The sequence below is a fragment of the Cheilinus undulatus genome, linkage group 12 (genome assembly GCF_018320785.1).
Source record: "Cheilinus undulatus linkage group 12, ASM1832078v1, whole genome shotgun sequence".
Lineage (NCBI taxonomy): Eukaryota > Metazoa > Chordata > Actinopteri > Labriformes > Labridae > Cheilinus > Cheilinus undulatus.
In genome coordinates, this window is record NC_054876.1 from 29890271 (window position 1) to 29915712 (window position 25442).

Below are 25442 nucleotides of genomic sequence, written 5' to 3' on the forward strand. Positions count from 1 at the left end.
GCATCCATAGACACACTGCACAATTTGGTTTTTCTTTAGGTACCATCTCCAGCTGGGTCGTCATCTTCATTCTCCCCATCAACAGCGCCTTGAACCCCATCCTGTACACCTTAACCACCAGTTTCTTCAGAGAGCAGGTAGAACTCTTACTCTGTAGATGGCAGAGACACACTTTGAAAAAAGATCGTAAAAGCCTTACCTCCTCCACCATCTTCATGGAGACAACACGGGCTCCTTCATATCAGCCATCATACCTCCAGCAGGTGTCACTGACTTGTCCAGACCCTCGCTACGCCTAAGAAGGGAACTTTTCCCATTATGCTATGGTCCAGGCACCTGCAGCTGGTTATTCAAAAGGCCTTTAACAGGTTGTAGTAAGCACAGCCTACGTATGAAACTGTTTAAACTTTATATTTCTTCCTCAAACACAGGATAACCTTTGGAGGACCTTCTCAGTCATGTAAATATGGACACAAGGAGCACCAGATCAAACCCCCAACCTGATGACTGGTGGATAACAATCTGCACAACTGAGCTAAAGTGATGCATATCATACTTACATCTGAGGATGGTTCTAAGCATAAATGCTTTTTGCAAAAAGAAAAAAAAAAGGTCTTGGGCTTTAAAAAAAAAGGCAGCTTTCAAACATGAATGTAGTGCTATGATTTGATAAGTGAATTCATATTTAAAATTCAAGTGCCAAAATTCTGCTTGTTTCTATTCATCTATATCATGTATTTTTTTATGTTTTCCAAAAAATGCATAGCATTTATTATACACTCCACCCTCCCTCTGTATTTCTGCTTCTTTGTTGTCTCATCTTCTCTTCCTGGTTATTTCTCCCTCCAGTATTCATCCATTTTCCGACCTGATTAGATTTCCCTCTCAAATATCTCTTTTCAGGGTATCCCACACAGAGAAATGTAAATGACGTGCAATAATAGGGTGCATTTGCATTTTAGCACAGTTTGATCATTCAAATTATTCAAATGCCACAGCCACAGTTTAATTCATGAAGCAAGACTAAGAATAAAGAGTTTAATGAAATATTCAAGGGATGATTTTGACACTAATTAAGTTATGACAATTAAAATAGGTGCAGATTAAAATGACATTACTAACTGGGTCTTTACTTTTGAAGAAAATCAAATGATGTGTAGCTGCCTTGTGGGTTGAAATTAATTAAGGCAACATTATAAATACATATTTAAGACACTATGGATGTTTTTGAGCTTTTGAAAATCCCTTTATAAAAAATGTGTCATCTATCAACCAGTGGAAGAGAAGTATAGGACTAAAATTAAACCATTGACAATCAAATGTTTTGTATCAGTTTTGTGTGATAACAAATGCCTATTAAAGTCAATTTGTTATGCTGCTCTGATATAATGACATTATCTGAAATATTTCTTGGGTAGAGAACATTCAGTATAACCCACCTGCATGCCTGATATGTGCTCCCTTTATTTCTTAATCTGAACCTCTATGAATGAATATGAATACATCATTAATTTGTTTGCTGTAATGCTAGACATCAGATTGACTGTTCTTTATTCATAGTTTTTAATACTGATATTTGCTTTCATTTTGCTGCCTTCAGGTTATAGTGAAAGACAATCATTGAGAACTTGCATAATGATGGAAAGGGAACAAAATAAACTTAGCACAAAAAGTAAGGAAATTTGTGTTTGGTAGATTATTTCTTCATTGTAACAAGGCTTCTTGGCAATAAAGCTTATACTGTTGGGAAGCCTGTTTATTTCCCTTTTAAATGGTGCCACATTTATAAGGATCATGCATTTGTGGGATGAGCAGCAGAGCTGAGTATGTGGGTTGCACCCATGAAAAATTTGCCAAATCTTCTCTGCCAATGCCAAAAAGCTTATTCTGCCACTGACTCTTGTTTGGTGTTTGGTGGATTGGATGATTGAAGTTTGAACAAACAAGCCATATTGGCAATTTAACAATTTATTCATTTAACAAACAGGAGCCTCAGCAGCACGTGGAAGCACCATACACAGCCACAACAGCCTGGCTCCTCCTCCTCATGCTGGTCACCAGCCTGGTCACACATTTCTGTGGGATGGCGTCCCATTCTTGGACTGCTGGCAGGTCATTCCATTCTCTCCACTCCCAAATTCTGGAGGTAGTCTCTGATAAACCCCGCCCAGGGGTGAGTGTTGTCATCTTGGAGGATAGAGTTTGGTCCCAGACTCTGGAGATATTGGATTTCCACTGGTTGCAGAATCTCATCTGGATATCTCTCTGCATTGAGATTTCCTCCAATGATGGCAAGCCTCGTTTTTCCAGTGAGGGAGATGCCACCCACCCCATCACACTGCCTCCACCAAAAGATGTTAATTATCAGTGCAGTAATCAGCATAGCATTCTCCCCGTCTTCTCCACACTTTGACCCTACAATACAACTGCCGTAGGCAGAATCTGGACTCTTCACTGAACACAGCGTTCCTTCACATGTTCAGGTTCCAGTGCACGTGTTGCCAACACCAAGGCAAATGGGCCTGATGGTGAAGGGCAATCATGGCAGGTGCTGACAATCAGGTGCCAATCAGGCACCTGATTGTCAGCACCTGGGGGTACCAGAAGCTCAAAACAAGAGTCAATAGCAACAGCAAAATAAGCTGTTTGGCACTGGCAGACAAGATTTGGCAAATTTTTCATGGGTGCAACCCACATACTCAGCTCTGCTGCTCATCCCACAAATGCATGATCCTTACAAATGTGACACCATTTAAAAGGGAAATAAACAGGCTTCCCAACAGTATAAGATTTATTGCCAAGAAGCACTGTTACAACGAAGAAATATTCTACCAAACACAAATTTTCTTAATTTTTGTGATAAGTTTATGTACAGATGAACACACAGGATGTCTAAATGATTGTAAGAATTACCGGTATTGTAATACATATATATGATTTTGTTTTTTTTCACATTTCGTGCTGACAACCGTCCGTACTGTGGATGTAACGTCTATCCTTGTGTTTCCTGGAGTCAGATTAGTGTAATTAATTATTTTTTCTTCACAGAGATGACTTCTTAATTGAAATAACAAAAGACAAAGAAATACTTTTGAGTACTTTCAATTGTTCAAAGCTGACTATTGAAAAGGCACAATGTGTCTAAGTGCTCACAAATAAGCTCACATGATGTACTTGGTTAAGAATTTGTTTCTTATAATTACCAAAATTGAAAATTTTTCCAAATAAAGGAGCATGTCATCTTAGCTGTTTGTTTATTCCAAAGCTATACTGATTTTTCAGTACTGTGCAGGCTTGTAACAGCTCATCTTACTCCAGACAAATTTCAGAAATTTAGCATTCACTACGTCATTTCTAATGAGCTGTTTCAATTTCATCAGTTTTGTTTTACAGTGTTTAATTCTCATTCAAGCATATTTAATAGAAATATCTGCATGGTGTGGATTTTAAGTCAGTAACAACTGTAACTGACTTGGTTGAGATATTTGAAACACCAAAAAAATGAAGATGTTTAATACAGTGAGAAAAAGATTTACAGATTGAAAAATACTAGATGAGTTTCTTCTTGTATTAGAGTAAGTTAGATGGGGGAATGGTGGATTTTTTTTCATTAAATAATTTTATTAAGTGGCTATTTTCTACACTACAGCAACATTGTGGTTACTAGGCATGCGCAGATGCCTTTTAGCTATTTAGTGAGATCATTCTAAACGTGAACACAAATGCAAGCTGAAGAAAGGCTGACTCTTTGTGCCGCTTCATGTGGTAAACTCTATCACTGTAAAGCTGCTATGTGTCTTTAATGTTCTTCCACAGCTCTTTCAACACTTGATTTTGCCCCACCTGCGGCGCTCAGCATCCTTTCACAGCAGGTGTCCTGCCCTTGGACCAAGGTGCGCCCCTAGCGACACGATGACGGACACGGCCGACAACCAATAAGAAACGTGCTTTGACTCAGTTTCCAACACATTGTCACCTAATTGGTTGCTAAGGGCGGGGCGCTGTCATCCCGAGCAGTAGTGCTGTCAGCCGGGGCGGCACGACTCCTGGAGGAGAGAGACGAGACGGATTGATGAAAACAAGCCACAAAATCACATAAACAAAGAACCGTCAGCCTGGAAATGATCGTTTAGTCGCCGAGGTCGACGCCAAAAAGGTACCGTTCCGTTTAATATTGCATTACTTCCGTTTCTGGTGGGGTTTAACGGGTCTGTGTTGACTACAAAGGCAGCTCAGCAGTGTCTTGATGTAACATCGGTATAACTACCATAGAGGCTCGTACTAGCTGGTTGGCTACCGAGTTAGCCACAGGCATTGCTGGTTATAGTGGACGACACCCGCTAAATGAAAGAAAATGTGACTAGCGCGACCACGCGTCCACGTTTCCGTGGCAGCACCTAGACAAGGAACAATGCCGGGCTCGCTTTGTGAGGCTCGTTAGCAGAGCAACAGTCTTTACGTTGATTGTAAATAACCGCCCGTGATGGCGGTTAACGTTTATGTGCTGCACTGCTTGTTGGCTACCAGCTACGTCGCGTGCATTAATGACACACAAGCCTGATAACCAATGCTAGCGGCTAACAATAAGTGCATAAATAAAACATTGAACATCCCGTAATGTTACATGAATATCTGTCTGGTATCCTGTCTGAGCCTTTGGACCCATACTCATGTGATTCTTTTCTTTTTTGTAGGGATGATTACACGGTTATTTTGATTGTGGATTAAAACAAGAGCCTTCCAGTTGTGAAAGATAAACTGGTTGTGGTCCAGTGGCGTGCATCATCTCGCCTGAGTAGCTGTGCACTTTATTATTCTAGAGCTGAGATGCTCAGAAGTCGACTTGAACATTTTGTGAGAGAAAGCCTGTATTACTGCATGTATTATTTACATCATACACAACCAGATAGCAGACCACTATTCTTGTGGGGTGCTTTACTCTTAGTCAGCATTCAAAGTGGGTTAACGTATATTGATTTAATTTTTTCCACATAGCAGTTGACATACCATTGCAATGGTTTGTTGACAGGTAGTATTACATTTTCATATTCACTAGTTTGTCTCTGTGCTTGGACTCATGCTCTGATTTCAGGCCCATCTTATTCCTCACCCTCCCTCCCCTCCTTCCTCATGACTCAATCATAGTCCCTCTCCATTTCTCCAGCTGTTTGGCACAGCCAGTCAGGAACGGCGACCCAGTTACTACATTGTTCTGTGTCTGGACTTATACGCTACAAGTAACACACACAGACAGCATGTCATGTGTGACACAGGGCTTTGCTCCCCCCACATACTCCAACAAATTTGTACCCAATTAAAAAACCCGAGCTAGGGATGATGTGAAGACTTTTTTTTTTAATCTAGAGATACTAACATCAGAAACATGCAGTGTTAACTACTGTCAGAAAATAGTCAGTGGTTGACTTCAGTAAAAGAAATTACTACAAGAATTCAGTGGAGCCATGCTATGCTTAAGTACTTAAAGGAATGTGAGGAATTAGGATTTTCTGCTGACTTAAATGTTGTAATCTTTTTTAATCATGTATGTTGGTGTGCATGTGGAGTTGACTTGCACTAAACTAAATAGTATACCATTAATTTTAACTGCTGTAACAATGATGGTATGATAAGTGGGGTGAGTATTTTTATCCTCATCTTGTTCATTTAAACTCAGAAGCCAGTAAAAAAAACAATTTTCTGACATCTGGATACAATATTTGTAGGCAAGCATGGGCGTCGCCACAATACAATTGGGGGGTCACGTCCCCCTCACCTTAAAGAAAAAGTCTTTTGGACCCCCCACATTTACCATCAAAAGTATTAGCATGGCCGCTTCTTTCCATTGCTTCACAATCAAATCCGTTCAATTTTTTCATTAGGGGGAATTACCCATATCAATAGAAATCCACACCGCGTTTTCCTGGTTTCCTACACACACAGCTGCATTACGCAGGCATATTGAGACTGAGAGTCAGATCAATGACAGCGACAACAAATGTCAAAATGTCACGCTTTTGCTGGAATACTTTCTTTGACTGTTCAACAGACGAGAGAAGGACGTACGGAGTTTTTTTCCGAAGAAAAGGAAACTAAGTTAGAGTTGCCCAAGTTTTCCCTTGAGTGACCAAACAGCTAAATCGCGTTCTTCCATGGCCAAACACAGCCAGCTTTTCTGATAAGAATGTTAGCAGGCTAGCACCCCGAGCAGGCTGGCGCGTCGGTCTCATCAGGCACCTTGTGCTGGAGCAGTGTTGCCAACCTAGGGACTTTGTCGCTATATGTAGCGAGTATTCAGACCCCTCTAGTGACTCTTTTTTAAAAAAGCAACAATCGACAAATCTAGCGACTTTTTCTGGTGTTATTGGAAACTTTAGGAGACTGACATGAAAGCACGTGTTGTTGCTAGTCCTCTCAGTGAGCAGCGGGGGTTGCCGTGAGCCCCTCCCAGTCTCAAAGCTCTTACAGGCGGCCAAGTCTTCACACAGCAGTCCCTCTCAGCTGCAGTGGAGCAGGAGATGTTAAACCCCTTCATATTGCTTTGGCAGTTTTTCTGTTGTCTCTTTGGTTCATTTAGAACCAAAGAAAAAAAGAAAAAACATATGAATGACATGGTTAAAAATGTTCATGTCTCACTGTGATTTGTTGCAGGCTCTTAAATGGACCATAAGTTTCAAAACTAAACCAAAGTTAAGAAAACTAAACTTATGAAAAATAGAATAAAAAAAAAAAACAACTAAAAATACAATTTGAAGTAACTGCCAGAGTATCTCTCTTGAGTCATTTTTGCAGGTCTTAAGCCCAGATAAAGGATGAGGGTTGGAAGTGTGACGTTATAAAATTAAGAATCGACAGAAGTAAGTTCATCTGTAGTTCTAAACATATTTGGGCTCTTTTTTACTCTCTTTTTTCTCTCTCATGATGTTATTCCTCTCTCTGACAGCATCCATTAAAAAAGACTCCAGGTCTGAACACACATTTGACAATTTCTGAACTGTCAAACTGCTCTGTCATGTTTTAGGGAGCTGGCCCATTTCTAATGTAGCCTACATAATTATTAGGCTGCTATACTACCTGTGTATTTGATATGCTGATAACATGACTTGGCTACATCACAGAAATCTTCATATGAACAATCTACATTAAGCTTATTTCAATTATCAATATGAAAGAATGCTCAATGCATCTCCATGTCTCCTGATATAGGTGGTTGAGATTGAGAGTAAGTCAGAGGCAGAGGCAGGGGCAGTGGAGAAAGCTCTGGTGCTGAGGTGAGTGCTGAAAGGTGACAGGCAGTTTTTTTCTGCAAAGAGTAGTTTAGTGCTTGCTACGTAGCCTGAAACGAGTTTAATTTCTAAAAATTTAGATGCAAATAGAATAAAAATTAAATCAAATGAAATAGAGAATAAAGTGCCAAAAAGTTGTCAGTGTCAGTTCTCTGTGTATTACACCAGAACATAGCAGACAGTAATTGCAGACCATGCTGGCTCCATGAACAATGAAAGAGGGAGATAATTTTCAATATAAAAACATGATAAAATGCACCAGAATGCGGGAAATTACATCTACTTCTTGCACTAGGAGACCTCTGGTGCGCACTAAACCAAATTTGTATTGTTGCTTTAAACGGATCCCTGTTGACTTGGGCGCATGGCCACTTCCTGGGCTTCATAATGTAATGTAACAGACTGCATTCAAATATGCCTTACAAATTAAAAAGTAAAGATATTTTGTGCAATATAGGCAGTGAGTTTGCCTGCATTATTTGGATATTAAAAAGAAGCAATTTGGGTTCTTCACAGACTTCTAATTTGTTGCAGTTGTATCAAAGCAAGCAACAGTATCATTTCTTTTATTCAACAAAATGTAAAAATCTTGCAACATGCCAACCCTTTGAGGAGACGTTTAAAAATGGGCTGCAGTTACCACAATGTACACTAAAAAACTGGTGTCAAATATATTTTTATTTCATTTATTTAATGTTTTTGTTTAAAAAATCATCTTTTTTACAAACTGTAAAAAGCATTAGTTTTGCTGCACTGCAAAGTGCACACCCACTGGTCTTATACACTTTACACACTGCTTCTGTGCATTATTTCAAAATTCAAATCAGAGCCATTAATAATTTAATCTTTCATCTATTGTGATGATTTTTAAAGGATCACAGAATTCACAGGGGTTTCAAACTAAACATGGCTAGAAGCCTGTATGCATGGTGTCTACCTTGTATTTATAAAGCAATGTTCAATGCATGTGTCCCAGTTAGATTAGAAAAAAAAAAATATATATATATATATTTTGGATTCTTGTTTACAGAGAGGGCCTTCTTAATATCCACTTCTGAAACACTGTTTGTTTCATGGTTTGTAATAATGGAGATTCCCGCTGTGCTTCATTTTCTTTACTGTATGTAACAGGGAATATTTGTTAAGGCTTGACATCTGACATTGGAGGCCATCTAGATTAGTGCTTCTCAACTGGTAGATTGGTACTCAGAAGTAGGTCATAGAGCCTTTTCAGTGAGTTGTGAATGTGTGACTGAAAAGAAAATTGTGGCAAAGAGTCGTATCATGTACGAAATCCCAAAGTGGACATATATCTACAGTACTGATGCTATTTTTTAAAATTTTACAGTGATTATGAGTGGATTTTTATTGTATTTTTGAGATGTAGATTTATTTATCTCATTATCTTGGGTGAACAGAGCTGGTTTTTCCATGATAATGTCTTAACTTCTCAAGGTCTTAAAAAAACAACCAAACTATTATGTGAAACACAGTAAATAAAATGTATGCCTGCTAGCTCTCCCATGCAAGGCTTCTGTTTTGACACGTTTATTTTGTTCTGTGTCTGTTTAGTATGGTTTTCATCTGTAACACATACTAATCTACATGTAAGTTTCTTTAATTATATTCTATTAAATAAAATATCCGATTTTATTAGTAACTAATTTTATCAGATTTGTACAATTGATCTGCATTTTGTTGGCCTTTGAGCATGAAAATGAATTGTGCAGCCATCTTATACGGGATAAGTATAACGCCTTCTTGTGTTCTTTATAGGTTTTTTTGCAGTAGTTAGCGTCAGTGGATAGAGACGTAAACATGAAGAGAAGGAGGAAGCAAAGATGACAAACGTGTTTAGCTCAAGGCAAGAATGCTGTGGTTTCTTATGTGTTGTTAGTTTGTCACAATGTGAGCTCATGATCTCTTTTTCCTTTTTTCTTTCTTTTTTCTTTTTTTTTTACTCCCAGTGACACAGTGCTCTATTTTTGCTCCCTCACTCAGTGGTGTGCTCCGAAGGCTGTTGATGACTTTGTCTGTGAAGACGTTTCTCATCTTCATCCACATGTTGGAGAGCAGCGGGCCAGACACTGTGTGACCTCCCACAATCTGACTGTTCAACCACGGTCAGATTGTGGGTTATCAATCTCTCCTCACTGCCATTGTTTCCATAGATACCACCCGACACCTCACTCCCACTTACTTACATAACTGGGTGTTTCTGCCAGGCGCACACAAGTCCACACACACTCAGAAACTTTGGCACACACACAAACACATTCCAGAGCATCACACTCCCTTTTCACTTTGCCTCAGGTGCTGTTGGAGATGATTAGGTGGGCGAAATCTTCTTCTAAGTATTACTTAGAGAGCAGCAGAATACTTTTTTACTCTCTATTAATCTGATAAGCTTGTTTGAGCCCTGTGTTGACATAGTTATGGAGAATTAATTAATTTGACTGATTTGTTTTGGATGTTTGAGTTAGGACTTCAGATAATTAGTTAAGGGAATGTTCTTTTACTGCTGATAGATTTGATGGACTTCTAAGCTATAGCTAATGCATTACTCTGTGCATTAGAGACAACAGAGATAGTGTTACATAACACAGCTCTTTACAGTGTATATGAAAAGGCCTATGGGCATACAGCACTGAGTGTTTGTATGTAATATTTGTGCCTAAATTAATGAATGCAGTGGCACATCTTCCTTTCTCACAGCTTTCATGAAATTGACAGCATTTTGCGGTCACTTTGAGGTTTAAAGTTTTAAGTCAAAACAAATGTACAAAGATGAACTGAATTTTGTCTGAAATTTAATTGTATGTTTTTATATGTCTATTATATTCAGTGCCTATAGAGGAGTATTCATCCTTGAATGTTTCACCCTTTAATTGAATGTAAATCAATAACAATCAATATAGTTTAGCATTTTTGACACAAAATCCTCTTTAAAGTCAAAGGGATAACAGATTTCTACAAAGTAATTTCAATAAGATTAAGTAAACATAATGTCACATTAGTGATTGCATAAATACTGTATTCGTACTGTACCCATTCAGTACAGGCCTCTCAGTACGGTACAGATGTGTACTGAACGGATACATGTAGAACGAAGCTCACACACAGACAAAAACCAGAGAACAACTCACTGTCACACTGTCCTGTTAACCGAAGCAAATGACAGCAACAGCCTGAATATTCCCATATAAAAGTGTCCTGTTAAGGAACCCTTTGTTTCCCAGTAAAATACAACAGTGGACAAAGACAACAACAGAAGCACTGACATTATTCAGCAGATGTATTGCTGAAAGCACGTTGTCCAGCAGATCAATCAAAGCATTTGGAAATCATTGCATGCATATAAGCTTTAGCTGGCTGTGTAGTGACAAAAGGTCTTATATGAGCCTTCAAGGGCCACTTGCTGAGGAGCATCCCCACAGCACGATCCTGCCGCCACCGTGCTTCACAGTGGGGATGGTGTGATGTGGTGATGTGCAGTGTTTGCTGTCTACCAAACATACTACCTTGTCAGATGGCCTTAAAAGCACCATTGTGGTCTCATCAGACCTCTTGTCCATGGAATCTCCTATATGCCTTTTGGTGAACTCTACTTAAAATTTAATGAATTTCCTTCTACAGTGGCTTTCTCTTTGCCACTGTCCCATAAAGCTTTGACTGGTGAAGAACCTGGGCAACAGTTCTTTTAACTCCTTCAGAGTAGTCATAGCTGTCTCTCTCACTAGTCTCCTTCTTGCATGGTCACTCAGTTTGTGAGGACGGCTGGATGTAGGCAGATTTACACATGTGCCATATTCCTTCCATTTCTTTATGATGTATTTAACCAAACTTTGGGGGATGTTCAGTACTTTGGAATTTTTTGTATCCATCCCCTGATTATACTTTCAATGACCTTTTCTCTGAGTCGCGTGGAGTGTTCTTTTGTCTTCATGAGGTAATGGTAGCCAGGAATATTGATTAACCAGAGACTGGACCTTTGAGACACAGGTGTCTTTATACTACAGTTACTTGAGACACTGCACTCAGATGATAGCACCAATTAGCTGGACCTCTGTTGAATTAGGTCAATCTCTTTAAAGGTGTTGAATACTTATGCAATCACTTATTTGACATTTTATGTATCATTGACATTACTTGGTAAAATGTTGTTTTCACTTTGACATTAGAGAGTTTTTTGTTTGTTTGTTTGTTTTGGTTTTTTTAAAGATGTGTCACAAAAAGCAAATTAAAAACATCTAAGGGGTAACCTTGCAAAGCAGATGGATACACCCGTTTCCTTGTTTATCACTGGCGAATCCATCTTGCAAAGCTCCCGTCTGAACCGTTTGGGCCCGGTTAGAAAGTGACAGGACCAATCAGCAACGAGGGGCAATCACACTCCAATTTTTTTCAAAGCCTCTGCCTTTTCTCCAACATTTCCTGTTGAAGCTTTCCCAGATGGATGTGTGAAACAAATCCATCTGGCATGTCAGGTTATCCAAGGGGTTGAATACTTTTTATATGTAACATAAGTCCCTGATAAATTTCTACTGAATGTATTGCCGGGGGGGGGTCTGTAGTTTAAACACCCCAAAAAAACAATTATTTATGATCCTTAAAGAGTACACAAGAGTCCAAAAACAAAACTATCAGAAGGAAAATGCATAAGATGCCAGTTTAACACAGTCAGTAGAGCAGCAGTTGACCCATATAAAGAGAGGAAAAAAAATAATCCCAAAGAAAGTATGTGAAGTGCCTCTAAATCTGACCTATTGTAAGCAGAATTATTATTTCTGTAATGGGCTGAAGGGGGCACTGTTGTAAAGCCATTGTGGAGGTCTGATGTGACAGAAGATAATAAACAAAGGTGAAGGACATCTGAATGTTATCATATAATCATGTCCAGGCAGTTGTGCTATGACTGATATCTAAGGTAGCATTTGTGATTTAATCATACAAACATGAAACATCTCACAATAGTTTGTGTTAATTCCAGTATATCTTATTCCTTACCCTAGTCTGCAGCTCCAGACTTCTAAATCGAAGCCGATGATAAAGTCTCTCTTGTTTTGAGATTCAAGTAAAAGGGAAAATGGCATAAGCAGGGTGCTGCTGCTCAGGTGTTGGCCTGTTCTTAGGTTGTCAAAATTACATATCCGCGTATTAACTAAAATCATGATTAAAAACATGTAATTTATATGTTAGAATCATTTTTTTTTTTAAATAGAAACTAGTAGAGATGCTGAATGCTGACAGATAAACATTCCTGTGACTCCAAGGATTAAAGGTTGGGACCCACTGTTTTAAATGGTATCTGATCCTTATAAAAAGGGTAAAGAAAAGAAGAGGTTTGATAAGAAGTAAAGGCGTGATAATGCTATTTAATGCAGGATGATGCCATTACAAATGTGCTGTAAAACATAAATTGGTTACTGTGCCTGTGAAAAACCTGCTTTTGAAATGTACAAACCGTAAAAAAAATGCTTGAAATATTTAATAATGTCATAAGCAAAGTAATTACAGGATGTCAAGTCAAAGGCTGTTAGTTAACAACTATAAACATCAAAGCCTCCTACATGTCCCATCCTCGTGGTTTATCAGCTCTGGTGTTGACAAGGGTTCGAAATATGTTCTTGATCATATACTCTGCATAAATGTCTCAACTCCAAATAGGAGCGAAAAACATTCTGTGCTGCAAAGCTGTATTGTTCGTCACTAAAAGGCTGATCCTTGCAGTGAGTCACTCCTGTCATTAATTCTAGCTTTCATCCCTCTGAATCCCTGAACTGCAGTCTCTGCTGATGTGCATAAGCCAAAAGTAAACTTGTTTATGCCCTCATTTCTCCTGTTAGACCGGGTTGCCGAGCATCGGGGGCGATCTGGGCGACTGCTAACATGACAACATTTTTGAGTGGCAGGGAAAATAAAAGGGTGTTTTTCCACTGTGGTTAAGGTCTCGGGGGGGTGCAATCTAAATGATTAGTGGAGGGTTAATAATCTGAAGAAGTGGTTCTTGGAGTGAGGATGATTCTGAGACAGTTTTGATAATGGAAATAAGGTGCCCACTATTAGCATGCCACATTGTTTAAAGGCACCTTTCTTCTCCCAGTGCCCCTATGTCTGGTAACTACTGCTCCAAAAATGATTGTACTGACCTGTTAAAACACCAGCTAATGCTCCACAACAGCTAAATCACCAAGGGCATAACAGTTTAGACAAGGAAGTACAAAAACAGAAAGATGTCAATGATAATAATAAGCCTCAAAAAGTGATCCCGGCACATTCCTTGTGGTTTCCTCTTACCCTCAGTTATTTCTGTGTGGGAGAGGAAATCGTTTTATATTTCAGATGGTATGTGAAGCTGCATGGTGCTTTTAGTCTGCTTTATGTCATATTAAACAATCTAATCTTTGCCCAATTAAGGATTGTCAAATTTTCTCATACTTTTGATACCACATTTTAAAATGATACCACCTCTGCTATTTGATTGACGTTAGCATTGGAAGTGCCAAAACTTTATTAGTTCATGTATTTCCTTAAACAGTTGCTTTGGAGAGAAATAAATTCTTAAAAGATTGCAAGCAAACTCCTTCACACTGTCTGAATTTCTTGTGTATCAGTTGAAAATTAAACATAAGAAGTTATCCAAGATTGGTGACCTATCATTGTATTGTTGCTCAGATAGCTGGAAACATAGTTGTGTGTTGCTAAAAGCCAAGTTTTTCGGGCTTAACAGACCGTGAACTTGGCTGTTTGGGTGTGTTTGCTTGTCTCAGTCAGTGGGTGGCAGAGCACATAACTCATATTCATGGTCAAAATCTGCTTACACACCCAAGAAAAGTAGAAGTTTGAAAAATAGATAGTGTATTTTTAAACCTTCAGGTGGTCTTTTTTCATATTTTACAATTTAAGAATTTTTAACTTAGATACAAGTAAAATCAAGCATACTTATTTGGATACTTTGATGAAAATATAGAAGTTACAAGCAACCAGTATCGGGTAATTTCCTGTTTTCATTTTTCAAAATTAGCAGGCACACTTCATAAAGTCTGGCACACACTAAGAGATTCCTAAAATTGTGACTGATTTTGATTATGTAAGACCCCACACATGGTGACATATAATGACTGAATTAACTGTTTTGTTCTTGTGTGTGTTTTAGAACAAATGACCACCCACAGATTCGCCATTCATTCACCAACAACCAGTCTCCACAATCAAAACTTCAAATCTTTACTTTAGAGTTAACAAGCAAATGTGACTGGCTGTTACATACCAGCAGCATCCATTGCAGTATGTGCAGTGTGTGCTGTAATGTTTTTTATAGGTCATGTTGTACAAACACTTGCCCGTCTGTCTGTCCATCCATCTTTCCATCTTCATCCACTTATCCGGGGCCGGGTTGTGGTGATAGCAGACTGAGCAAGTCAACCCAGACATCCTTCTCCCCACAAACACTTTCCAGCTCCTTCTAGGGGATCTTGAGGCATTCCCAGACCAGACAGGATAAATAATCCCTCCAAGTTCAGGTCTTCTCATGCTTGGAAGACCTCCGAAGGGAAGTGCCCAGGAGGCATTCTGAAAAGATGCCTGAACCACCTTGACTGGCTCCTTTTGATGCAAAGGGGCAGTGGCTCCACTCTTAGCTAACTCCATATTTCTGAACTCTTCACCCTATCTTTAAGGCTGAGCCCAGCCACCCTCCAGAGAAAACTCATTTTGGCTGCTTGTAGCCATGATCTTGTTCGACTCACTCCCCACACGGTGGGAGCAATCCACCATTTTCTGGCAAAGAACCATGGCATCAGACCATGTGTTTGTGCCATGCGTGTTGTTGCAACAAACCTTCAAGTTGCTCTTCCATTTCTGACATCCATCTACGGTATGCTTTACGTTTACTACCTTTGCCATGGCTATGTTTGTTGTGTGTCCTTAAGTCAGCTTGCTCCCTGATTGGGTCCATGGAACAAAACTGCTCATGCCAACTCAGCTGTCCTCAGTGTTCCCCTTACAACAGGAGTTCTGATCAGAAATATTGAACATGTTCAGTATTGATAATCTCAAGTCAGCGTAGCTAGTAGTAGTGGAAAGAAATACCATAATAGTAACAGTAGTAGTAGAAATATCACTCCTAACACATGACAGGATAACCTGGAAGATAATCTTTAGAACCATCTGATAATTGGGCCTTTGCTGACTATAGGGGGGAATCATTAGAAGTCAGCACAATTACCTTGCCAGGCTTCAATTGTGTGGATACATTGGCAAGGAAATGATGTCAATTATTATAATTATTAATTATATAATTATTAATCCTTCAAATATTTTTGAAGGATTTAATCCTCTCCTACACACATGTCTAATGAGGTGCATGTAGTTAGTTTTAAAGCATTCATGTTCATAAAAATAACAGAGTATGATGTTTGAAACCCTTCGCTTCTCACATCAGTGAAGTCAAATTTGACTTATGTCTTTAAACAACTGTAAAAACAATGCTGAGATTTATTAACATCACAGAGTTCCTGAGACCATGAAGTGAGGAATAGACAGGATTATTTACCATGTTTGACCTGCTCAGTATAAACACAACTGACTAATCAGGTCAAGCAAACAAGAGAGTGATAAACCTGAGTAGCTTGTCAGAGAACCCTTGTGGAGCCCATTATCATCAATCAGCCACTGTGCAACCACAGCCAAGTATGTTTTCCATCAGCATAACATAGATTTCCATCTGTAGGTCTATACTTCTCATTATTACAGTCTGGTGTTCCCCTCAATCATCACCCACTTTGTCCTTGGCAAAACAGTCCTGTAGATCAGTTGACCTTATCCTGATTGGTTGGCCAGATTTGTTCATTAATGACAGGATAACAACAATCTGCTGTTTGTGTATTCGTGTGTGTTTGTGCGCACACTTAAGACTTGATATTTGGCTGCGGTGTTTCCCTTGGGGATGGCACGCCTCTTTAACTGACTTTGGCACTGTGCCTCCCTGCTCTTGTTTGCCACCTTTAACTCTTTCCTTCTCTAATTGTTGATGATGAAGCACATTTTGAGAAACTCTGGAAGTCTGTTAAAAGAAGGCAATGTATAAACCCTTGTAAATGTTATTTTTCTAATAAGGTCTGTTTTGTTCCGTGTGCAGTTTAGGAATATAACCGTCTGTGGACCAAAGTAAAAACCTGTTATCCTTTTCTTGTGCTGAATTTAAAATCATTGACAGATATGATACAGACTTTCACTGTTCAGTAGATTAATGATTGTTCTTTTTTTCAGTGCGTGCATACAGTCGTCCAAATAATGAAACATCTGTAAGATACAATAACCAATTACAGCAGCAACACACACCTATGTACTTCAACATATGTTCATAATATGTGTGCAAGCATGAAAGTTGTGTTGTTTTCACATCTATGTGCGCTCTGGTGAAGCACTCAATGGAGCTGATGTCATGACAATAATGACATAAACAGCAGGAAGTCACCTCAGGGTAGCTATCTCCTGAGAGATACTACACCTGCTCCGCATTCAGAGAAACAGAGAACTAGTCCGAGGGTTTTTTTAGAGTACATGCCAAGAAAGATATTTTCATCATGGTGTTAAAGGGCTTCAGTTTGGGGAGGATTTTGTCCATTAAGATGGTTTTATATTGTTTAGGGAGAGGGTGGGAGTGGAGTCTAATTTTAGCAGTCAGAATGAAAATGCTTTTGTCAGCATTACAGCCCCTTGTGTAATTATGGTCAGAGAAAACCCTGAACTATACTTCCTGTGAGATTTGTGTTTTGTAGATAAGGGGGCAGGGAGGTTACTTTAGTTTAGACTGAGGTTTTGGTTTATTCCTGGTCTCTTTTCAGTATAGACATTAGGCCAGCATTAAATGAGAAAATATGCAAGGCAGAATATCATTGTTGAACACAGGAAGTTAACGCCGGTGCATATTTTTGTTTCTACTGACATTTTTTATATACACTTGTTACTCTTCACAGTGTAAAAAAATGTTATTTACAAAGCATTTTAAGATTGCTCGCTGCATAAACTAGGAAAGCTGTTTTCCTCCCTCATTGTGTGAAATTCATCCATGAAACAAAAACAGCTGTTTATTGTAAGTATACCTTTTGGAGTGCAGTTTTTCATCGAAGAACCTTCAGTTCAAAATGAGGAATAATCAGTGGAAGTGGACAGAAACTAGCAGCACATCTCAACTCTAAAATGTCTCTAGTGCCATAGTATTACTAGAGCAGAGGGGTTGAGATTGTGCATTATGGGGACAATTGGGTGATAGAACGTTGAACCATTTGGCAGAGAATAATTGTAGTCCATAATGAGTAAACAGCTAAAAACATGAATGAGATACAGTACATCAACAGAGATACTATGACAGTCTTTGACTTTACATAAATTGTGGGCTTTTTGACATATTTACTTCTTAAAATTTCAAGAAAATTTCAGTCAACTTAACCTGAAGTCTTCCTAAAGTTTATATTCACACATGCCCCTCAGTGAGTTTTTTGTTTTTTTGTTTTTTTTTCAAAGGACAGGGTCTCCTAGGGATCAAGGTGTAAACATGGCACTTGAAACAGCCATAATGCAGATGAAGTAACAGAGTCTGACACTGGCAGTTTTATTCCTTTTAATTTAATTGTTCCTGTGATTAAATGTCTTCGCACTATTAAGGAAAGAGTAGAAAAGATCATACCTGGGAACTAGGGGTGCACCAATCGATCGGCCAAAATCGGTATCGGCGCCGATTTCCTTTATTTTAGGAGATCGGCCGATCCTTGTAAGTAAGATCGGTGGATAAGATCGGTTTCATATGCCTCTACCTACTAAAGACTAAAGGAACTGATATAATTTAGTAGTTTGGACAGCAATGCTCTAAACTTTTCATTTATATTTGAGAGAACTACCTCATGTGCAGTTAAAACAAGTTTGTATTGTTTCACGGGTATTGTTCAATGTTTTCCAATAAAATAAGATTGGAACATTGAAGGTGTATGCTGTCAGTTATAAAAAATCGGTATCGGCCAAAATCGGAATTGGCAGGTCAGGCTTTTTAAAGATCGGCGATTGGTGATTGGCCAGAAAATTGCAATCGGTGTACCCCTACTGTGAACATTATTTTCACGAAGATCACAGTTTATTTAACTGGTTACATTTAGGCTACACATGCAGCTGGGAAAGTTTTGTGGATGTGTGAACATAACTAAATAGTGGCTTTTATCTTGCTTTTCACATTGTGACATTATATTTTAAAATACTCCCTTAATAGAAGGATGTATGAATTTATAAATGTGCTTTCTGCTAGCTTTAGGAGCTGATATTTTAAAACTTCTACACATGGCTGAGTGCTCAAACTGTGTGTTCTCGTGTTCTTCCTGTTTGTTTGGCTTTGTTTCCCCCTTCTGTAAAGGGGTGTGTCCACCCTCAGTAATCCTACACCATTAACACATTGAGGTTACTGTAACTGGCTAAACAGCCTCAACCAGTGAGTGCAGAGCCTCACACCCACATGCCATGTGTTGGCTGTCTGAATCAAGCAGATGCATGCCATTCTGTTGGGTTTTTACTTCCATGGGAGATAAAAAAGGAAAACAGGTGTGTGCAAGACTGAGGTAATGTTCTAGCAAATCAAAAGACTAGAGGGAGTAGTTGGAAAAACCCCTTCAGAGACAGAAAGGAGGAAAAATGAGGAAAGCGAGGGAGAAAGGGCATTAGGGAACCACCCAAACTTCCCAACCACCCAATCAAGCTGCGTTCTTGGAATTGGATCCCTCCCTTATTCACCACCTGAGAGTGAAGAAACAGAGCCGTGCCTCAGAGGCTCAGAGGAGCGAGGAACGCACAGAGAGAAAAAGACAGCACAGGTGAGCGCAAAAACAGAGCACGCAAGACAACTACTGCTGAAAAACTGAGATTTTTATTCTCATGAAAGCGAGAGAGAAGCATACTGGAGATTAGAACCTGAACTGTCAGGAGAGCTGTGTATCTGAATCAACAAAGCATGAGCTCACTCTCAGGACTGAATGAACACAACGTAAAGGAAAGAAGCACTCGTGAGAAGAAATTGGATACCAAAATGTGGACAAAAGGGAGATGAAGACAGAATTACAGGGATTTAAGGGGTGCCAGAGATAACTTTTTAAACTTGCGGAAACTTTTTTGGCCATTTTTCTTTGTGGATTTTTTTTCCTGCTGAATCTTTAGTCAAATCAAAATGTAGCCTCTGTTTGCAAGCTCTGTGGAGGGCAAGGTTTAGACTTTACAGTCGAAGTGTGTTACATCTGATAGTTGAGACATGTCTCTTGAGGATGTAAGAAGCACCAGCAGCCTCAGGGCTGAAAGCACTGCTTCAGACCATTGCAACGGCCACTCTCAGAGCAAAGTACAGGACCAGGACCTGCAGAGAGAGAACCAAGGCCAGGATGGGATTGTTCTGGAGCGAATCGCCTCCCTTTCTCTGGACATGTTTGACCCTAGTGACTTCACTGGGAGATTTACTAAGATCCAGTCTAAATCAAGAAAGAGGACAAGGATCATCAGAGGTATGTTTAGGATATTCTTTTGGGAATTTTAAGCAAAAACATTACAGCAAATATCTTAGATAGCAGTTTAGTTTATCCTGGTTAGTTTGAATGTGAATGCTGAATTGTTATGACCTGAGGCTGTATTGCAGACAAGCTTGTTGAATGACTGATAGCAGATCCTGTATTCCCTAACTGGAATGTGGGATGGCTTTTTTTTTTTTTTTTTTCATCCCACCTGGAATTTTTTTACATTTTCAGTGCCCTTTACCTGATTAGACTGGGCTGTATCTTTCTGTAATCCATAACAAGGTTCTTCTTTTCTGGGACCTGAGGTCTTGACAAGTGTCTTTGTTGTGGCTTTTGTTGGTGCTGTGGAAAGTGATACTTGTTTTGAGGGAAAAAAAAGGCACAAGATAGTCTGAGGAAAAAAATATATTTTTTTTGTTTTGTTTTGTTTTTTTGTTTTGTTTTTAGCAGGTGACTTTTCAGAAGTTTCATTTAAAAACACCATCAACTGTGGGATATTGCTAAGGCATTTCAGGCTATAATGGGACAGTGGGTTTGGAATCAAATGGTTACTCAAGATACGAGGGATGTACCATATTAGATTTTTGCTGATATGCCAATAAAATGTAGCTCAGACCCAAAACTTCACTCCTAAGACACTAAATTTAAGATTTTAGGATGAACAAATTCCTAATTTTCAGTCCTTAGAAAACACTTTAAGTGTTACGAATGATGCTGAATAAAGAAAAAGATCTCAGCTGCTGTAGGTCTGTTGGTCCAGCCTAAAACTCTATTAACTTCATTGTCCATATGGCCATTATTTACAGCTAATACAGGCTGATTTGCATAGACAAAGTTTTGGTTGTAAATATCAGCAGAACTATTCAATTTTTATGTAAGTAATCATATTGGGTCCCGTTCTTCTTTGATCAATTCAAATCTGAAAAACCTGGGAGTGATTTTTGATCGGACTGTACTTCTTATGAAAATGTCAAATCATCAGCTCGTTCATGTTTTCTCCATTTAAGAAACATCATTAAATTGAAATAAGTTATCTCACAAACCAAATAAGAAATGTTAATTTATGCTTTTGTTTATCACGTCCTGACGATGGTAACGCCTTCTTTACTTGCCTCCATAAGTCTTCTGTTGACAGCTTATGACGACTATTAACCAGGTCCAGCAGGACAAATCACATGATGCCCATTTTATATTCTCTGCATTGACTTCCAATAAGATAAAGAGTACATTTTAAAACTTTTTTTTTTTTTTTTTTTTTACTTAAAGCCCTTCATAATAAGGCACCTGAATATATCTGATCTGCTCCACCCCTACAATCTCAGCAGAACCTTCAGGTCCTGGGTTTTGATTTAAAACCAAAGGTAATTGTGCCTTTGAGGTCAGTTAATCAATCAGTCTTTGTTTGTATAGCCCCAATTCATAACCAAAGCTATCTCAAGACACTTAGCAAAAAGGACAGGTCTAGACTGAACTCTCTGTTGCGGCCTGTTGTAATAGACCAGAGCCGTCATCAAGGCCCTGAACCTGGAAAGCACTTTTTGACTTGCCCTGTGAAATGTGCTTTATCAAATAAACTTTACCTGCTTGCTTTTTAAGCTTATATCTGCTGATACCAATATTCATATCACACTACATTCTTTACCTTTAATCTCCCCTGTCTGACATTGTCCTGCTGCCTTTTACTCCTTCTTCTCACATTACCCTCATTCATGTCATAAACACCACAGGATGTGATGCATTATTGTCATGATGTGTTAATGCCGTTAGATAATATTTTGCACTCATTTTAAATAGTTGTATCCTAATTTTGACCAAGCACAACCTTAGTGTCCACCTTATCTAAACCAAACCCAGTGGACTTAGCGGGATCATGTATATTAAGAGAGTGCTGCCACAGTTGAATATGTATTTTATCTGTTATGCTCTTGAGACTATTTTTTTGAACTTCAAAGGGAGTGTCTTTGCCTAAAATTGTTACCAGTTAGTGGCTGAATATTAGGTTTATCTGTGAAGCTTGCCCTTTACACTCGTCTTTTCAGTTAGAATTTACAATAGTATCATATGTTCTCTCAGTTGACAAACAGATCTTATGTTTCTGTCTGTTGGAAACGCTTGATCTTTCCTGGAAATCCAATGTGGGAGTGATGCAAGTCCAGTGCATTTTCATATTTATTAACAAGGCTGATGCTGTTATCAGTTGTGACCTAAGTTACAGTAACTGTCTTTGCAATTACATTTGTTGACGTTTATGATGGTGAAAAGTTTTAGCAGTCTTTTACTAGGTGATTTTACTTTTCCAGCTGTTCTTCACAGGAGTAGAAAAAAGTGGCCATATACCCTTAACCTGACGTGAGGTAGGGCCTGTGTAATCAAGTACCACCTGCACAAACACGTCTTTCAGGAGAAGTTAACAGAGACGTCTCCCATGAATAAGCACATAGATCACAAAGGTTCGAATTGTCGTCACGTGAAACGCCACAAAATGGAATATTGTGTGACTTGTATGCAGTGAAAATGTGCAGGACTGAAGCTTTGAAGTTGAGGAGACAGGTATGCCTGGTATGAAAACCACTGACACACTTGCACATTCTTCTCTAAAGTTATCTATTTGATCAAGCCATCTGTGTCAAGGAAACACCACTGTGTGAACTCAGAGCCTCAAACAGACCATCTGTGTGTGTCTGTTGTGTTATGACGGAGCAGTTAACACACACAACAATAAACAAACATTGTGCTTGGATTAATCTGATTTGGCCAGTTACTTTTTTTTTAAACTCATGGATTAATTTAACTCATTTCCTGGAAACTACTCTGATAAAGATTAGTGATTGTTTTATCAGATTTTAAGCATAAATAATATACAGTAGCTTCAGTTTTTCAATGTTTTTCTCATGCTGACGTTTAGTCTGCAGAATTTATAAAATAAAGACAAACACTACTGTGCAGATCTATCATAATTATGCACATTTTTACATATAAAGGAAAAGAGGTGTTTAAATGAATCCTTTCTATGATATATCACCACAAAGACATGGACAATACTGCATTAATGAGGTGGGAACAGTCATTTAACCTTGCAAAGCTGTTGGATAGGCCAGATTCCATGTCTTTCATCAGGCAGATCCGTCTTGCAAAGCTCCTATCTGAAACGATCATAACCCAGTTTGAGATCAGACTGGCCAATCAGCATCATTTAAGGAGAACAAGGTAGTAGCATTGCTTAGTTGTACTGTAAGCTGGTAAACAATGGTAACTGATGTAGTGATTAACTTGAATTTGGCTATAATATAGCTGCAGTTTTTTATGTCAGAACTGGACCACATTTCTTTATTACAAGAAGAGCAAAGAGGTGCATTAAAAGCTTTTCTTGGCAGAAACGATGTTATTGCTTTTCTGACCAGCTTCGGCTTGAGTGTGTTTCACTAACTGACTCCACTTTTACTTAGCAATGATAATGGCCACTGTATTAAGTTCACTCTGGAGCTATGCATGCTGACCACATCATGTTTCATCACTCTGGTTTGCGAGTGATGAATGAGATCGACAGATTGTTTGTCCATCACCCTCTGAGAATTTTGCCAAGGTTCTGCCCCTCCCAAACACAGACTGAGGGCAGTTGCCCAGATGGATGTGAGACATACAGTCCCTTTAAAAAGAATTCAACCTCCTTGATGTTTTACCTTTTTATTGATTTTTTTTTTTTTAAATGTGTGGTGTTCTTAAATGTCAAAATAAAAAACAGATTTTCAGCAAAGTAATGTCAATTATATAAAAACAAATATAATGTAAAATAATGTCTTGCTGGAAAAAAAAAATCTTCTCCCAAGCCTTGGTTCTCTTGCAAACTGAATAAGATTTTCCTCCAGGATTTTCCTCTATTTTGTCAATTTCATTTTACCCTCTACCTCTGCAAGCCTTCCAGGGCTGGGTGCTGAGAAGCATCCCCACAGCATGATGCTGCCATCACCAGGCTTCACAGTGGGGATGGTACACTTACACAGTAAATTTATTTTGCTTAACAATGTTAAAATGTTTATGTTAAAAATTCTAAAGCACCCTCCAAATGATAAAACGGGAGTTCATATTCATTTGACCACTTGTCTTTATTGATTAATCAGTAGCCATGTGCAAAAATATAGACAGTTGAGGATGAAAGCCATCATAATGGAATCATTAGACCAGTGAACATGCACAGGCTTCAGTAGGATCAAGTATTAAAACACTCAAGAAAAAATAGGGACTTTGCCTTATATTAAAGATGATACTTAAGGTGCAACATTGAAACCAAGATTTTCTCATTTTAGTCTCTTTCTACCTATTGCTTTAAGAGCTGCAAAGACTGTAATTGATTAGTCCATTTAAATAAAATGAGAAGAAATTAGTCTCTTTATAAAAGGGCCTGCTTTAAAGGATCCATACACTACAAAGAGATTGTATGTGCTCATAGCAAGTTGCATAGTGCATAAGAGACTTTTTTTTACTATGGTAAGTGAATGAATCATCAAAATTAACATTAAACATCTTTTTAGCTAGAAAAGTTTCAAAATGTTGCCTAAAAGTCACTATGAGTGGGAAAAAAGTCTTCATTTTAAAAACCAGACCTGCCTCAATGCTTGATGCAATCTCTAAATGTTTATGTTCAATTCTTTGCTGAATTAAGAAGTCATCATATTGATAAGGATTGATATTATGCAATTAATGACCTGTGCATTTGTCTGTGTGCATGTAGGAATATGTTTAGGTATGTGTGCGTGTATGACTGTATGTGTGTGTGGTGGAGTTACATTCCAACAGCTGAGGCCCTGCTCAGAATGTGTGGAATCCTGGGAGCTCTGGGTGTGTTTCTGAGCATGTGTGCCCATGATTTTTGGGTTATAAGCTGAATAAGTGTCTGTCCCTGTGTGCGAGAATGTCCCTACTCTTTTGAGGTCATCAATTTGAATATATTTCCATATCTCTGATACCTCTTTACACAACACAACAAGCAGTCATGCTACAGAAAACTTCTCATTTACATCTGGAAAGTGATAATTGTTTGCTAAAGAGACAAACTTGCTTTTTAATTTGAAAACTATTCTATTTATTTGCTATTCAATTTTCAAGGAATGTTTCATTTGCTTAGAGACAGGGTCAACAAACAGTTATACTTTGCTTGTTCAGAGTTTGTTTTGTGTCAAGAGAAGAGTGTCTGACTCAGGGATGTCTAAGTGGGTTTCAAATAAAGAACAGACCTCACTGTAATATGATCATCCACCTTTGTCTAAGTTCGATGTACATTAAAAACTTAAGCTGGGCAGTTGAAAGAGAACAATGCCCTGATTCAGAAAGCAGCCAACAAAAAGGCAGCACTGGTAATTTGTTAGTTCTGTTTGTCTGAAGTTTTTAATGAAATCAGCAGAAGTTACAGACAGGAATAGGCCTGCAGAGATCCTCTGCTATATTTCTCCTCCTTTGAGATCAGACTGTAATTGTCTGTTAATGTGAACCAGGCCATCCTGTGCTCGTCGGCTCTCCTGTGAGCTGCAGCTTGATATGTATGATACTGTATCTTATGTACTTTCTCCTCCTCCCCTCCCTGTCGGAGCTCTCCCTCCCTCACCCGTTTGCATGTCCT

The 25442-nt window shown here is 38.7% G+C and overlaps 2 protein-coding genes across 7 annotated transcripts in view; both read left to right on the forward strand.

The window, feature by feature from the left end:
* Positions 1–1689, forward strand: part of rxfp2a (relaxin family peptide receptor 2a) — a 55941-nt gene extending 54252 nt beyond the window's left edge. Inside the window, exons 20-21 of one of the 2 annotated variants that reach the window (XM_041802208.1) lie at positions 40–137; positions 432–1689. In XM_041802208.1, the coding sequence (XP_041658142.1) occupies positions 40–137; positions 432–464 (131 nt within the window). In that variant the 3' untranslated portion in view covers positions 465–1689. Of the gene's footprint in view, positions 1–39 lie in introns of both variants that reach the window. The other variant, XM_041802207.1, reaches the window with a different exon arrangement.
* A 2339-nt stretch (positions 1690–4028) lies between these two features.
* The window catches only part of fryb (furry homolog b (Drosophila)), an 85351-nt gene continuing 63937 nt past the window's right edge, over positions 4029–25442 (forward strand). For 4 of the 5 annotated variants that reach the window (XM_041800981.1, XM_041800982.1, XM_041800983.1 and 1 more), the window contains exon 1: positions 19119–19819. In XM_041800981.1, coding sequence (XP_041656915.1) covers positions 19573–19819 — 247 coding nt within the window. In that variant the 5' untranslated portion in view covers positions 19119–19572. Of the gene's footprint in view, positions 4157–19118; positions 19820–25442 lie in introns of those variants that run through there. The other variant, XM_041800986.1, reaches the window with a different exon arrangement.